The sequence below is a fragment of the Lathamus discolor genome, chromosome Z, assembly GCF_037157495.1.
Source record: "Lathamus discolor isolate bLatDis1 chromosome Z, bLatDis1.hap1, whole genome shotgun sequence".
NCBI lineage: Eukaryota > Metazoa > Chordata > Aves > Psittaciformes > Psittacidae > Lathamus > Lathamus discolor.
Window position 1 is genome coordinate 26,839,860 of NC_088909.1, and position 13,957 is coordinate 26,853,816.

The 13,957-nt window shown below is 54.5% G+C and overlaps 1 protein-coding gene and 2 non-coding genes across 3 annotated transcripts; 1 reads left to right on the forward strand and 2 right to left on the reverse strand.

Annotated features, from left to right (window-relative positions):
• Window positions 1–136: 136 nt before the first annotated feature.
• PLLP (plasmolipin) lies at window positions 137–4,548 on the reverse strand. Its single transcript, XM_065663138.1, has 4 exons — window positions 4,428–4,548; window positions 1,415–1,588; window positions 856–975; window positions 137–777 (listed from the first exon to the last, which is right to left on the reverse strand). The coding sequence occupies exons 1-4, from the start codon at window positions 4,530–4,532 to the stop codon at window positions 664–666; spliced, it is 513 nt and encodes a 170-aa protein (XP_065519210.1). The 5' UTR covers window positions 4,533–4,548; the 3' UTR covers window positions 137–663.
• A 1,145-nt stretch (window positions 4,549–5,693) lies between these two features.
• TRNAL-CAG (transfer RNA leucine (anticodon CAG)) lies at window positions 5,694–5,776 on the forward strand. The gene has a single exon. It is a non-coding gene; the product is annotated as a tRNA-Leu (tRNA).
• Window positions 5,777–5,905: 129 nt separating this feature from the next.
• On the reverse strand, window positions 5,906–5,988 carry TRNAL-CAG (transfer RNA leucine (anticodon CAG)). The gene has a single exon. It is a non-coding gene; the product is annotated as a tRNA-Leu (tRNA).
• Window positions 5,989–13,957: the final 7,969 nt, after the last annotated feature.

The window sequence follows — 13,957 nt, forward strand, 5'->3', positions numbered from 1 at the left end:
CTCCTCCTCTGGAAGGGGCAGTCCCCTCTTGCACTGACATTCCTGCTGCCCACTCCATGCAGTGCTGTACCTGCCGCCTTCTTACAAGAAAATGTTGTCCTGAGAGACTCCAGTGCTGGATTTAGAGATGTTTTTATTTAAAGATATTTTTTATTTAAGTAGATTTTAAAGATTTTTTTATTTAGCAGATTTCTTTGTTAAAGATTTATATATAATTTGTGCTTCAAATTGTTAGAAATCAATGCAAGAACAGTTCACACTGCTTCCTTTGCTTAGGCTTCATCTTCCAGTTCTGCCACTGTTTATGTACCACATTAATTGTAATCACTTACACTGTACCTGGGAATGACCAGAGCTTGATTTAGTGAATTTTAGTATAGGAATGACGCCTCCATGGAGCTGCTCCAGTGAGGATGAACTCCAAGGACAAGCAGGAGCTTCAGCCTCCAGCAAGCCCATGTCCTCCCAGCAAGGCTGTCGGTGACAGCACCGGTGGGTTTCTGCTATGGGTAAATCAGCAGGAAGCATCATCAGAGACCACAGAGCAGCACCCACGTATCCTGGTACTGACCATCGCTGCTCCAAGAGCGAGACCTGGTGGCATGCGAAGCTCCGAGCCTGGCACAAGCTAGGGTGGCCCGTGGCTGGGCTTTGCTGTCCTCCTTATGCATGGTCAGTCACTTGGCTGGTGGCTGCATTGCTACCAAGCCCTTTCCAGGCACGGAAGCTGAAGAAGGTACTCACCCCATAGGCGACCATGGTGAGGCAGGCAAAGAACTGGAAGAGGAGCAGAGGCCACGGGTGAGTGCAGCAGCTGTCTGGCCCTGTGGCCTTCCCCTGCCCACTGCTACTTACGGATGCCGCAGCTCTTCGGTTATAATCCCATTGCCGCCAGGATGTCGGCTGAACAGCAGCCGCGCACGTTACGAAGGCGGTGATGTACAGGACAGTTGCCACAGCGTTGAAGATCATCAGCTGGGGAAGGGAAAGAGGAGGTCATGAGGTCTGGGCTCAGGCTTGCGTGTGCTGGGATGAGGGATGGGCAAAAGGCTCAGTTTCACGTTTCTCTCTTGTCCCCGGGAGAAGCTGAAGAAAAGGGTTCAGCCCCTCACGCTGGGAACAAACCAAGGTAACACCTCACTACATGCACCCTGGGCTGTGCTGAGAGATTTCTGGTTGACACCATGCCTGCAGCAGCAACATGGTGGCTGTAACTTTCTGGATTTATTGAGGCCTCCCTGTTTCGAACTTTTTCAAAGCAATCAAGGGGCAGAATGAAACAATATCATTGTGCAAAGTGCAGGGGACTTTGTCCCATCAGCCCAGAAGAGCGTGAAGCCCTCACTCCTCTCTCAGCATCTCCCCAGTATGTTTTCCATTTAGGAACCCCACTTGCTTCCTCTTGGCTACACACCACGAGGGACCAGGGGACCATGTAGAACTTGAGCTGAAGCTGTAGAAGGTAAGTCATGAAGAAAAGGACTGTTACTATCCAGAAGAAGATGGACACAAACATCACCCAGCTGTAGGCAGCGTGGAGGTAGTAAGTCGTGTCAGCGATGAGAGTCCACACCAGTAAGCCCAGCACCTGCAGGGTGAAAGAGGGAAGAGTTCAGGTGATGGTTCCTGCAGAGCATCACCCAGGAGCCCTGGCTCACCTGCACCTCCGGCAGCTGCGTCCCCACTGTCAGCACAGCAGGGCTGGACTGAGGGACAGCTCAGGGCAGGGAGCTCACCTTGGACCCTCCTAGCTCACAGGTCAGCTCATGGTTGGTACTGCTGCCCCAGGAGCTGCACAGGGATGTCCTGCAAGGCAGGAGAGGTGAAACATGAGCAACCTCAACAACAAAGGCCCCTGCTCCACCAAGAAGACCCCATGCACAGGGCCAGTTTCTGCAGGGGCTGGCTCAGTGTTAGAGACAGCTCATGGGCTGGATGAGAGCTGGATGTGTGAGGGCTCAGCCTTGAGCTCTCCCAGGTGCAGCAAACTTCTGGACTTACTTCCACTGCTTGGTCTAGTCTGGTTTGGTCTGCACCACCCATGTACACTGCTCCTGGGGCTCATTTTTCACTGTTCAGCAGGTTTAACTGCATAACAGTTGCAGCATCTTGTGCCTGCAGAGTGATCCACAATAAAACCCCAGGTAGGTGAGTCTGTTACTGCCTTGCAGAGCCATGTCCTCCCCTCCTGGCACAGCTGGTGGGACAGGGAGCAGGTCTCTGCCCTTGGCTGGCAGGGATGGAAGAGCCTAGCCCTGTGTTGTGTCCACCCCGATCTTTGGGCTCTGGAGGAGATGCTGCCCTGCTTTACCCCCAGCTGCCTTCTCCACCATCCCCTTCCCAGGAAGCTCCCTGAAGCAGCAAGTTTGTGCGTATTTTTTTATTTAGAAAGTCTCTAACCCATGAAGGAGCAATAAAAGGATGAGACACCAGCACGCAGCAATGGGCCCTAGAAAGGAAAGGCTGTTGCAAAGCAAATGGCACTTTCTGTGATTTCTGCAGTCTCCACCACAGCCTGTGCACCGGGATGCAGAACTAGGGCTCCAGCACCCAGAGGGGTGCTGGTGGGCTCCGCTTCACCCTCCTACATCACCTCCTGGCTGCACCAGAGCAAAGCAGGAAAGCAGGATCCCTTCACACACACCTCCTGGGGAGATGTGAGGCTCCAGCCCTGCACCCTTCATGTTTCCCAGCACAGCCAAACATCCCAGGGAGATGCCCATGGCAAGGCTGGGGTAAGAATGTGCCACAGATGCAGCCACGACGTATTCTGGTTCCCAGCTGGGGTTGGGATCACAGACTCAAAGAATGGTTTGGGTTAGAAGGGACCTTAAAGCTCATCCAGTTCCAGCCCCTACCACAGGCAGGGACACCTTCCACTAGACTAGGTTGCTCCAAGCCCCTTCCAACCTGGCCTTGAACATTGCCAGGGATGGGGCAGCCACAGCTTCTCTGGGCAACCTGTGCCAGGGCCTCACCACCCACACAGGGAAGAACTTCTGCCTAAGATCTCATCTCAGTCTCCCCTCTGTCAGGTTAAAGCCGTTCCCCCTTGTCCTGTCCCTACAGGCCCTTGTCCAAAGCCCCTCTCCAGGTTTCTTGTAGCCCCTTTAGGCACTGGAGCTGCTCTAATGTTTCCCCAGAGCCCTCCCTTCTCCAGGCTGAACAAGCCCAGCTCTCTCAGCCTGGGATCTTGCTGGACAGAGCCAGGTGAAGCTGCCAGAACTGCCCTGCACAAGCCCACATGGCTTATTGTCAGGAGAGAAACACAAGAGGCTTTGTCCTGCCCCAGTGCACTGCCCTGGTGCTCACTGCTGTGACAATGCTGCCTTGTCTGGCACATCCATTTCTAATGCTTGTGATCACAAAATACATGCTGGGGAGAAATGTGTAGGAAAAAGCCCAGCTCTGGAAGCAAGAGGTGGCATGTGCAAGCTGCCCTGCCCCGGCTATACGGGGAGTGGAAATCAGGAGCCCTTAGGAACAGGTTCTGGGGAGCAGTGAGGTTCAGCAGGTGGGAGCTGGGCAAGCATGTTTAATGGTATGGCCCTAGTAATGGGATCAGGTGTGGGGTTGGAGGGTCCCTTCTGCTGATACTGATTCCATCTCTCTTTCCTGATGCTCCTGCAAGATACCCCCTGACAGTGTCCTTCCCACGCCCCTCCTTGAGCATTTGTTCTTATGTCACAATCATGCCCATGCCCAGGGTGGAACTCTGGAGCCAGGGAGCCAGCTTTATGCCAGCTGCTGTGCCTACTAAGTGCCCCAGGGAGAGGGGATGGGTAAACGGGACCTCAACCGCAGCAAGGCAGCTCGCACCGGGACCCTTGTGCAGCTACGCACCCACTCCCGCGCACACAGGGCACCCGAAAGTCCCAGGAGGGAGCAGCAGCAGGAGTTTATTCTGCAGCTGCCTCCAATGCTGAAGCCACGGGAAGGTGACACTGCTGCTGCTCGATTTGATGGTACAAAGACCCTTCTGCTTTTTTAGAGAAGCCACCAAAGCCTGGCACAGGGAAGGGCAACTGGAGGGCTGGGAGGGCCCAGGGAGGGTGAGAGCCCTGGGGCACCCCGGGAGCACCCACAGCACCCCACCTCAGTAGGGGCACCGTGCTCCCTAAGGCCTCCGGCCCCTCTGTCTTGTGCCCCGCAGGGATGCCCGCGCAGATCAGCCGGCGTTGAGCAGTTACAGTTCGCAGGAGGGCAAGGAGCTGAATTTTCCTCTAGCTTTGGAGAGGGAAGGAGGAGAGAGGGGCTCCGCGGTGTCTGCGGCTCAGAGATGAGCTGCGGTTAGAGAGCGAGCGCAGGGCAGAGACGGCAGCCGAAGGAAACCCGAGCAGTACCCACGCAGGGCAGCGAAGAAAAGCATCAGCCGCCAAGCGCGTGTCGCCGTGCGCGCTCCCGCCCCTCTGCCCCGCGGTACTCACGGCCTGGGCGCACATCAGCCCCCCGAGCGGCGAGAGCACGAAGGCGCCGTCCAGGGCGGGCAGGGCGGCGGCGCGCGGGGCCCCGCTGCGGGACAGCCCTGCCATGCCGCGGGCACTGGCTGCGCGCGGCCCCGCGGCTCCTCCGCCCCTCGCCGGGCGGGGCAGGGATCGGCAGCCCCGGCACGCTTCACGCCGCGCGGCCACCCCTGTGAGGTCGCTGCTGGCCCGGGACGCCGCGGGTCTGCTCTGCACTCCGTCGTGGCCGCTCCGTGGCCCAGCGCTTCTGCGGCGGCTGTTACTCCTGGCGCGTCTCCTTGCTGAATCCCAGACTGGTTGGCGCTGGGAGGGACCTTAAAGCTCACCCAGTTCCGTCCCCTGCCACGGGCAGGGACACCTTCCACTAGAGCAGGTTGCTCCAAGCCCCGTCCAGCCTGGCCTTGAACACTGCCAGGGACGGGGCATCTACTGCTGGTTCTCCTGAAATCACGGTTCTCCAGCCAGTGTGCGGAGAGGTGAGTAACACACAGAGCTGAGATACTGGAGCAGCTCTGCCCTGGAGATGGGCTGAGAGAGCTGGGCTGGTTCAGCCTGAAGAGAAGGCTCCAGGAGACCTTAGAGCAGCTCCAGTGCCTAAAGGGGCTACAGGAAAACTGGAGATGGGCTTTGGACAAGGGCCTGTAGGGACAGGACAAGGGGGAATGGCTTTAACCTGACAGAGGGGAGGCTGAGATGAGCTCTTAGGCAGAAGTTCTTCCCTGTGAGGGTGCTGAGGCGCTGGCACAGGTTGCCCAGAGAAGCTGTGGCTGCCCCATCCCTGGCAGTGCTCAAGGCCAGGTTGGACGGGGCTTGGAGCAACCTGCTCTAGTGGAAGGTGTCCCTGCCCGTGGCAGGGGGTTGGAACTGGATGAGCTTTAAAGTCCTTTCCAACCCAATCCGTTCTGTGATTCTATGATGAGTAGACATACATGCAGTGTGAAGGGTCCAGCGGTTCCTCACACTCCTGTCATGCAGCTGATGATGGCCCAGCATGTTATGCTGCCCCACGCTTCATGATACCGCGTGGCTGGGCAGTGGCCTGCTCCCGTTCACCCCACGCCCTGCTCCTGCGGCCCCTCCCGCGAGTGGTTCTGCTGTGAAGCGGGGGCCCCAGCCGCGCAGCTCGGTGCTCCGCTGGTCGTGAGCAGCTGCGGCAGCGGTGCCACGCCGCAGCGGCGGCCGCGGGGTCTATAGTGCGGGGAGGCTGGGGAGGCAGCGCCGCGCATTGCTGTCAGGATGGCCGAGCGGTCTAAGGCGCTGCGTTCAGGTCGCAGTCTCCCCTGGAGGCGTGGGTTCGAATCCCACTTCTGACAACTCAACTTTTGCGATATGCTCTCACCTATAGTTTTAATTAATCAGCTAATTCTGTTTAATTCTGGTGGGGCATCTTTATGTCTTCCCCTTCAAGCAAAACGCTGTCACCAGGCGTTGCAAAACATAGCTGTCAGAAGTGGGATTCGAACCCACGCCTCCAGGGGAGACTGCGACCTGAACGCAGCGCCTTAGACCGCTCGGCCATCCTGACCTCTTTCCGCCAGCTCCCCCTGGGCCTACTGCAGTGGTCTTCCTCTGTCACTCGCCCGAGCTCACGGTGCATTCCATTCCGATAGCCTCGGAGTGATCATGGCGTGAGCGAGAAGAGATGCCCGAGAGACAGCGAGTGTCACCCCTACTGCCAATGGGCCGCCGAGGAGCTACGGGCCGGCCTGCCTCCCACCCGCCCCGGGGGTCACAGAATCAGAGAATCGTGTGGATGGGAAGGGACTTTAAAGCTCATCCAGTTCCAACCCCCTGCCATGAGCAGGGACACCTTCCACTAGAGCAGGTTGCTCCAAGCTCCACCCAACCCGGCCTTGAACACTTACGGGGATGGGGCAGCCACAGCTCTTCTGGGCACACAGCCAGCAGTGTCCCCCAGAGGCTTTGGCAAAGGACAGCTCTTCACTATGCGGGCCAGTTGCACGGATGTCAGTGCTTGGTCTTCACTACAGAAAAACACAAACCACCTTTTGGCAGCTCCTGCTACTTCTCCAAAGTGTATTTAATATTGATCAGAGCAGTTGTTCCTGCGCCATGTTCTACGATGCCAATGCCCCATTCTGCCAACAAGTACATCTGTCAGTCCTCTCCCCATCTATTTATCCCCACCTCACTCTGTGTGTGAGCCCATGATCTCACAGAGGCTGCTGGTCTTTAAATGAGGGTGAAAAAAACCCCACCCACCCTTCAAATAAATACCAGCATTTGCTCTGTTCCAGACTGCTCCTTGCTCCAAAACAAGCACACGGGCTGACAGGGTGATGCTGAATCGGGGGTTTGGGCGGTGGGGCAGTGCTCACATGACGGCTTGTTTGGTGCAGCGGGGTTCGGTCCTAGCAATTTTGAGGCAGTTCTGTACTGACCGGACTGCAGCCTCCTACCCCTTCCTGCCCACGGATACAGCTCAGAGGAGTTGTTTGTACGTGCTGTTGCTATGAAAGAAGGGTGGGAGAGCAGCCAGGCAGGGGAGGAGTGCACGGGGGCCAGAAGGGGGAAAGCCACATAAACAGCCAGCAGAGAAAGCTATTTTTTGAACGGTTCAGACAGCCCATTGTCCTGCGGTGAAAGTCCCAGCAGCCGCAGAGTGGAGATGTTTATCTGCATCCATCCACGTGCTGCATCTCAACAAGCAGGAAATGATACAGCAGCGCTGAAATCATCTCCTCCGCATGGCCCCTCGAGGTACAGGATCTGCAGGAGCCTGGTACCTCCATGGACTGGGCTTGTCTCAGGAAGTCCTTTTTCTGCGCCACGGGAGAAGCCTGTTCAGCACTCACGGGAAGGTGTTTGGGAGCTCTGGTCAACCCATTCCGGCTCTGAGTTACCAGCACCCACCTAGGGGATCTCCTGTGGTATGGAATCATGTCGGCAAGGCAGAGGGGGTTGCTAATTAACTCCAGAGCAGAAGCAGCGATTCTTAGTGTGGATGCTTCCGCCAAGCAGGCAGTAACCACCGCACGATGGCGTTGTCTGCTGCAGCAAGGCCAGTCCAGCTCAGGAAACCCTGCGGGAGCCTTCCCGTCCCCACCTCATGGCCCTTGTCACCCTAGGGCTGGCGGGGCCAGGAGCTGGGGGCACACTGGATGGGTTTGTCCTTTATCAGCCATCCGGCAGGTACCCAGGGGAAGCGGCACATCCCGTGCTGATGGGGCTTTCCTCTCGGCGGATGCCTGTTGGTGGCGGCCCCGGTCCTACGGGGGTGTGCTGCACCGTGACCCTGCACCCCTCCCACAGCCAGCCTTTGCGCCAGCACTGGCCGATGCTCCTCCATCCCTTCTGTCACAGCTCTGGGGGCCCCTGGGGGGTCTTGCTGCCTGCAGTCGGGTTGTTACCTAAATTTCACCCTGCTGGCCTGAAGCGGGTGGACCGGCGGTTTTCGGAGGCTGGGGTTGGATGTGGAGCCAGCTCAAGAAGGGCTCATGCAGCAGAGCGCTTGTTTTGGCAGGCAGGCAGGCATGAGCCAGACTCTCTTCAGTCACAAGCCCTGTTTTGAGACTGGCTTTGTCCTAGGTAGGGAATTTGTTTCCCAGATAGAGTTTTGAATTCTAAACATGCCTCATCTCTGCTTTTTTAGTCCTCCTTTGCTGCCTCCTAAGTCGATAGGAGGACTTATAGCCCAGGGGGTAATATCCCATATCCTTACCCCCAGCAACCTGTTTTTAAACTATCCCCTGGCAACACTAAAGTGCTAATGACAAGCATTTGTAGCGTGTTTCTTTTAGGAAACAAGACAGCTACACTGACCCTAAAAACACACCTCACAGCCACCAGAACAGGTCAGGAGAGCACGAGGAGGTTTTGCAGTAGATGGTGGGGTAGGTGTAATGCTGTCATGGTCCCAGAAAGAAAATCAGAGGAAGGTAAATACCTTGGGACCAAGCTGACTGGTCATCTAAATACACTGGTGAGGGAGCAGGTCACTGGTTGGGTGACAGCTGAAACCCGTACTGAGCGTGCAGGCTCTGGGCAGAAGCAGAGGAGACACCCTGTTCTTACAATGTGGAGTGCAGCAAAGCTGGGGTGGGAGAGGAAAGGGGTCTGGTCACTCCCTGTTCTCTTCATTGAGCCAGCGAGGCTTGAAAAGGATTAAGAGCTCAGGCAGAGAAATGCGTTTTCAGGACTGTTTCCCTGCCCAGCCCAAGCATGTTTATTGTATTAGTGCTGTAAAGGCTTGTTGGTGTTGGAAGCCCCGTGGGCTCCTGGGGCTGCTTGTCGCTGCTTGTGTATGTCCCTGGGCACTGGTGGGGAGCTTGGCACATACCCATGGCTGAGGCTTGGCAGAGAGCTCCACCTAAATGAGCTGTGTAACAGCTCTGGTTTGGAGGCCTCTGGTGTCCCATTTCTACAGGAGACTGGCTGGGATTTGAAAGCTTGCAGGATGGGAGGGCTTAGCTCAGACTTCGGGGTGCAAATGGCCACAGCACACACACAAGTGCATCATAGCCCTGCATGTGGCAGCTCTTTTAGCCCTTTGGTGCTGGCCCGCAGGTTGCCACTGGCTCCTCTGGAGACACAGCTGGGGGTAAGCCCCGGCAGCAACATTAGAGAAGAGTTTTCTGCATCTCTCCACCCACCATCATGACTTCACTCATGTTGAACTGCTTCCACAGCTACTGTTGATAGTTCTGTGGAGACAGGAAAAGGTGAGCCTTTCCAAAAAGGCAATAAACAGAGCCACTTCTGATAAGCTTCTTTCTTGGAGACTGGAAGCATTCATGTGCAAACATGTTGGATGGAGAAGTGAGAAGTGGGGATGTGAAGTGATGAAGGTGGTGGCCCATGCATAGAATCATAGAATCATAGAATAGTTAGGGTTGGAAAGGACCTTAAGATTATCTAGTTCCAACCCCACTGCCGTGGGCAGGGACACCTCACACTAAAATATCTCACCCAAGGCTTTGTCCAGCCTGGCCTCGAACACCGCCAGGGATGGAGCACTCACAACCTCCCTGGCAACCGATTCCAGTGCCTCACCACCCTAACAGGAAAGAATTTCCTCCTTATATCCAATCTAAACTTCCCCTGTTTAAGTTTTAACCCCTTACCCCTTGTCCTGTCACTACAGTCCCTGATGAAGAGTCCCTCCCCAGCATCCCTGTAGGCCCCCTTCAGGTACTGGAAGGCTGCTATGAGGTCCCCACGCAGCCTTCTCTTCTCCAGGCTGAACAGCCCCAACTTTCTCAGCCTGTCTTCATACGGGAGGTGCTCCAGTCCCCTGATCATCCTCGTGGCCCTCCTCTGGACTTGTTCCAGCAGTTCCATGTCCTTTTTATGTTGAGGACACCAGAACTGCACACAATACTCCAGGTGCGTAGTGTTGGATGGGACCAAAGTGCTGTGTCTGTGGTAGGCAGGAGCTCCGTCTGCCCCTGAGCAAAGGGCTGGGGTCAGGACCCAGCAATTCCCACCAGGAGAAGGGCCCCTCCAGGACAGAGGATTGCTGGCACAGATGCTTGCTGCTCCTGCTGTCGCAGGAAGGAAGGAGGCAGTAACTGGGGCACTTGCCCTGTCCTCTCCCACAGCCATGGCAGCAGGCACTAGCCTGGCCCTTGGCTCTGGCAGAGGTGAAAGAGCAGAGCTGTGGCACTTAGCTGCTCCCAGCCTTCTGTCTGTTCCACAGTGGCCCTAGTAGGACCCTTTCCCATTCTGTGAAGGAGGGGAGACCCTGGGTACCACCCTGGGGTGAGGCACAGCACAGCCACATCAAGGGAAAGCCTGACTGCAGCTCCTGCGACAGCCATGGCCTCCTGTGGTGAATGGACATTTCTGTCATGCCCATCCTGACTTCTCCCCTCTCTTCTCCGCAGTGCAGTGATGAGAGATGTCCCTTTCAGGGATCATCTGGCTGTGCTTCATCACACCAGCTCCATGGAAATGGTGCCTTCAGGACCTGCAGTTATGCAAAAGGTTTGTAAGATCAAGATCTCCCTCTGGCTCTGGAGGGACTTGGCAGGATGCAGGGGCCCGATGTGCTCAGGCAAGCCTGTTCTAGAGGAGCAGAACTCCTTCACCTCATCTGAAAAGCTGCCCTGATTTCTTCTATGTCACCCAGGCACATCTCCCCACAAGAGCCTTGCTTGTTTCCTGTCCCAGGGAAGAGTTGCACCCGATGGCTGCATTGCTCTGTGGGGGACAAGTGACTCTTGTCTGTTTAGGATATGCTTAAGTGTGTTGCAGACTAACAAGCCCTGTGTTTGTTTCTTTGCACTTAGTATTTTCAACAAAATTAAATCTTGTTTATTGCAGCAGCTGTTGCAGGCCTTGGCAGTCTCCATGGGACAGTTGCAGAATAAGTTATCCTCTGCTCTGTCAGCTCTGGCTGCAGAAGAAAGGCACTAATCCCCACTGCAGGTATACACCTTTCCATGTATGTTCTATTGGGATCAGCTGTGGTGCTGCCAGCCTGGCTGGCTTAGGATGCTGACTGGGCTGTGAGCTGCCTCACTGTGGGAAAACAGAATATCAGCATTTTGCATTGTGTGCTAGTGACCAGATTTGCTCTTATTACAAGGGAAAATCTGTTCAGGGAACTGAGAGCCTGTGTGATATCATCTGCTGTTTTTGGAAATGTTTTCTAAGTGAGGCAGTTTCCTAAAAACACAAGCCCTGCACTGGTAGATACTTCCCAAGTAAGAGTTGTTCCATCTCCTGTGGAGGCACTGGCTACCGACAGCCCCAGACTGCTTCTCATTTCCTGCCCTTTTCTTGAATGTGGGAAACTGAAAGCTATGCAGTGCCAAACAGATTAACAGATTTAATGGATCCCATCATTTAATTTTTTCTCATATAATAGTAATGGCTCAAGAGATCTACATTAAGCACAGGTTGAGAGCATCTACAGAGTGGGAGGCCCCTGTAGCTCCAGGGAGACATTGCCTGAATGTGTCACTGGTTGCCTTGGCAAGGAGAGGGGAGGTTGTTGGGCCGATTCTGGACTGCTCTGTGCCGTAAGAGCCAGTGCCATGTCATTGGAAAAGCCATTGGGAGTTTCTCCAGATTAAAGCCTGGAAATCTGGCTGCACACATCAAGGACAAACTGACCTCATCTCTGCCCCACCAGTCTCCCATGTCCTGGCTCACAGGCTTTGCTGCATATATACTTCTTGAGAAAACCTGGAGGAGCCCATCACTGGCAAGCATGGAAGCTCTGCTGCAGGGGTGGTGCTTCAGCTAGCTTGAGTATAATGCTCTTGGGCTGCAGTAAAAGGGGGATTGTATAAGAGCAGTGGCCGAGCTGCCACTGGGGAGGGGTGCGGGTAGTGTAAGGATGACCTGCAACAAGGCAGGCTTAGTTGGGAAAAGAAAATCTCATCATACACCCAGAGCTGGAGTACCTTGTCAGCCTGTCTTCTCAGCAGCATCAAGCCCAGCTGGGTCTTCCCAAAAGCTAAATGTTCCTGCTGCCTCTTTCCAGCAAGCCTCTGGGACAGAGGGCAGCAAAGGGTACTGTTAATACCTACTGCTGGGGGTGCTGGGCTTCCCTGCTCCACAAAAACCGACTCCTGAGGTCTTGGGAGCTCCTGAACACACCATACAGTGGAAATCTTCATCATTTCTTTGGATCAGCTCTGGCATCTCTCTTCCAGGTCATACAGCCTCCTAAGATCTCACTGACCTTTCTTTTTTCCCCAGTCACCACATGATTTCCAGGAAGACAAACCTACTGTAACAAACATTTCCAGCATGGAAACACCCTGGAGGATGCCATGTACTGGGGCTGTTTCCTTTTTGTCTGGGACACAGGCCTTGTTCTCTTTGCATATCTTTTTGCATATTGTCTTTTCAGGGCTAAGTTGCTTCTTGCCTTCAAGAGGAATTCCCCAGCGCTAGTCATATGTTCCTTCCACCTGTGAGGTCCTTGACTCTGAGCAGAGCTGGAGAGCTTGCCTGCAAACAACCCTGGCAAAGCTGCAGTGGGTGGAAAATGCTGGAACTACTACTGGGGAAGATGGGATCTGGCCCTTTGACCTGTGCTGTCTGTCGTTCAGAGCAGTAAGCTCTCTGGCTGATGGTTGCCAGTGAACAACCAGAAGTTAGGGCTTCTGAGTGTGCCTTGTGCTATCACCAACATTCAGGCCGCCCCAGACCTTATTCTAACTTTCTCCACAGCAGACCAGGACCAAGACATAAGTAGCAGGACATCCAAACTGCCCTCAGGGCAGAGCAGGAACTGGAGCCAGGGAGCCCAGACTCCAGCCTTGACATCGAACTGCCTGGCTTGAGCCACCAAGTGCTTCTGTGGGTGCTGAGGATCAGTCCTGGAGCTGTGTTAGGTGGCCCAGGATCGGCAGCTCCAGGAGTGCCCAGTGGCCTGTGCATGGTCCCTCTGCCCACCCTTGGTAGCATGTGCACAGATCGTAGAATCAGCCTTAAAAGCTGGAAAAGACCTTTAAGATCAAGTCCAACCGTTCCCCAGCACTGCCAAGGCCACCACTGAACCATGGCACTAAGGGCATCCTCTACATGGTTTGTGAACACTTCCAGGGACGGTGACTCCACCACTGCCCTGGGCAGCCTGTTCCAATGCCTGAACACCCTTTGGGGAAGAAACTGGCCCTAGTCTCCAGTCTAAATCTGCCCTGGTGCAGCTTGAGGCCATTTTTCCTTGTCCTATCCCTTGTTCCTTGGGAGCCCAGACCAGCCACCTCCTGGTTCCATCCTCCTGTCAGGCGGTTGTAGAGAGTGATAAGGTCCCGCCTGAGCCTTCTCTTCTCCAGTCTAAATACTCCCAGTTCCCTCAGATGTAGATTTGCTTATGTTTTTTTTCTTTCCGTGTTTCAGATCAGCCTAATGTCCTTCCTCATTCATACTGCAGTTAAAAGTTATACAGGAAAAATCCCAAACCTCTTCCCAGTATCTGCTGCTTTTTGTCAGTGCTGTACCACCCCTTCAGAGAGCCTTTGGGTGCTAAGAGTAACCTCAAGAAGCCTTCTTCTCATCCTTCTATGGAAGAGTGGGGTACAGTTGCGAGGAGCTGCCACAGCTCGCAGTGGTCACTGGAAGGATATGACATTCATGGTAGGCTTTCTTCCTCCTTAGTTGTGGTCTGCTTGGTTTCATTTCCTACATTTGCTTAGCATAGCCTGTGTTCCCTGGTTCCCAGTAATTAATTTTTTCTGCACTTTGTTTCCTGAAAGCCGGTTGCCCCTGACTTGCAGGGTTGCAGACTCCATTGCTCAGGTGCTGTGATACAGGTTTATGGACTGGGATTGCTGGTGTCCTCCCCTGCCTGTGCTCATCCACATCACAATTTAGTATATAATATAATGTATAATATGTATGTAATATATATGTAATGTATACAGTCCCAGACCCATGCTGAATAACTAACTACTTGCTATTCCTACAAACTAAAGCAAAGCCAAATCAAATTAACAGCAGCAATTGCCTGGAAAATTTCTATCATCGTAACTAAAGAAGCTAAAATCAGCTGAAGCCAGGACAAGCCCAGAGAG

Bases quoted from the DNA above. Each gene is read 5' to 3' on its own strand.
- PLLP (XM_065663138.1), bottom strand. From the start codon at position 4,532: ATGGCAGGGCTGTCCCGCAGCGGGGCCCCGCGCGCCGCCGCCCTGCCC. The intron at 976-1,414 runs GTGTGTAGCCAA...TCCCTTCCCCAG, and splicing joins TGGTCCCCTGGTCCCTCGTG to CTGATGATCTTCAACGCTGT. The intron at 778-855 runs GTAAGTAGCAGT...CTCCTCTTCCAG, and splicing joins ACCGAAGAGCTGCGGCATCC to TTCTTTGCCTGCCTCACCAT.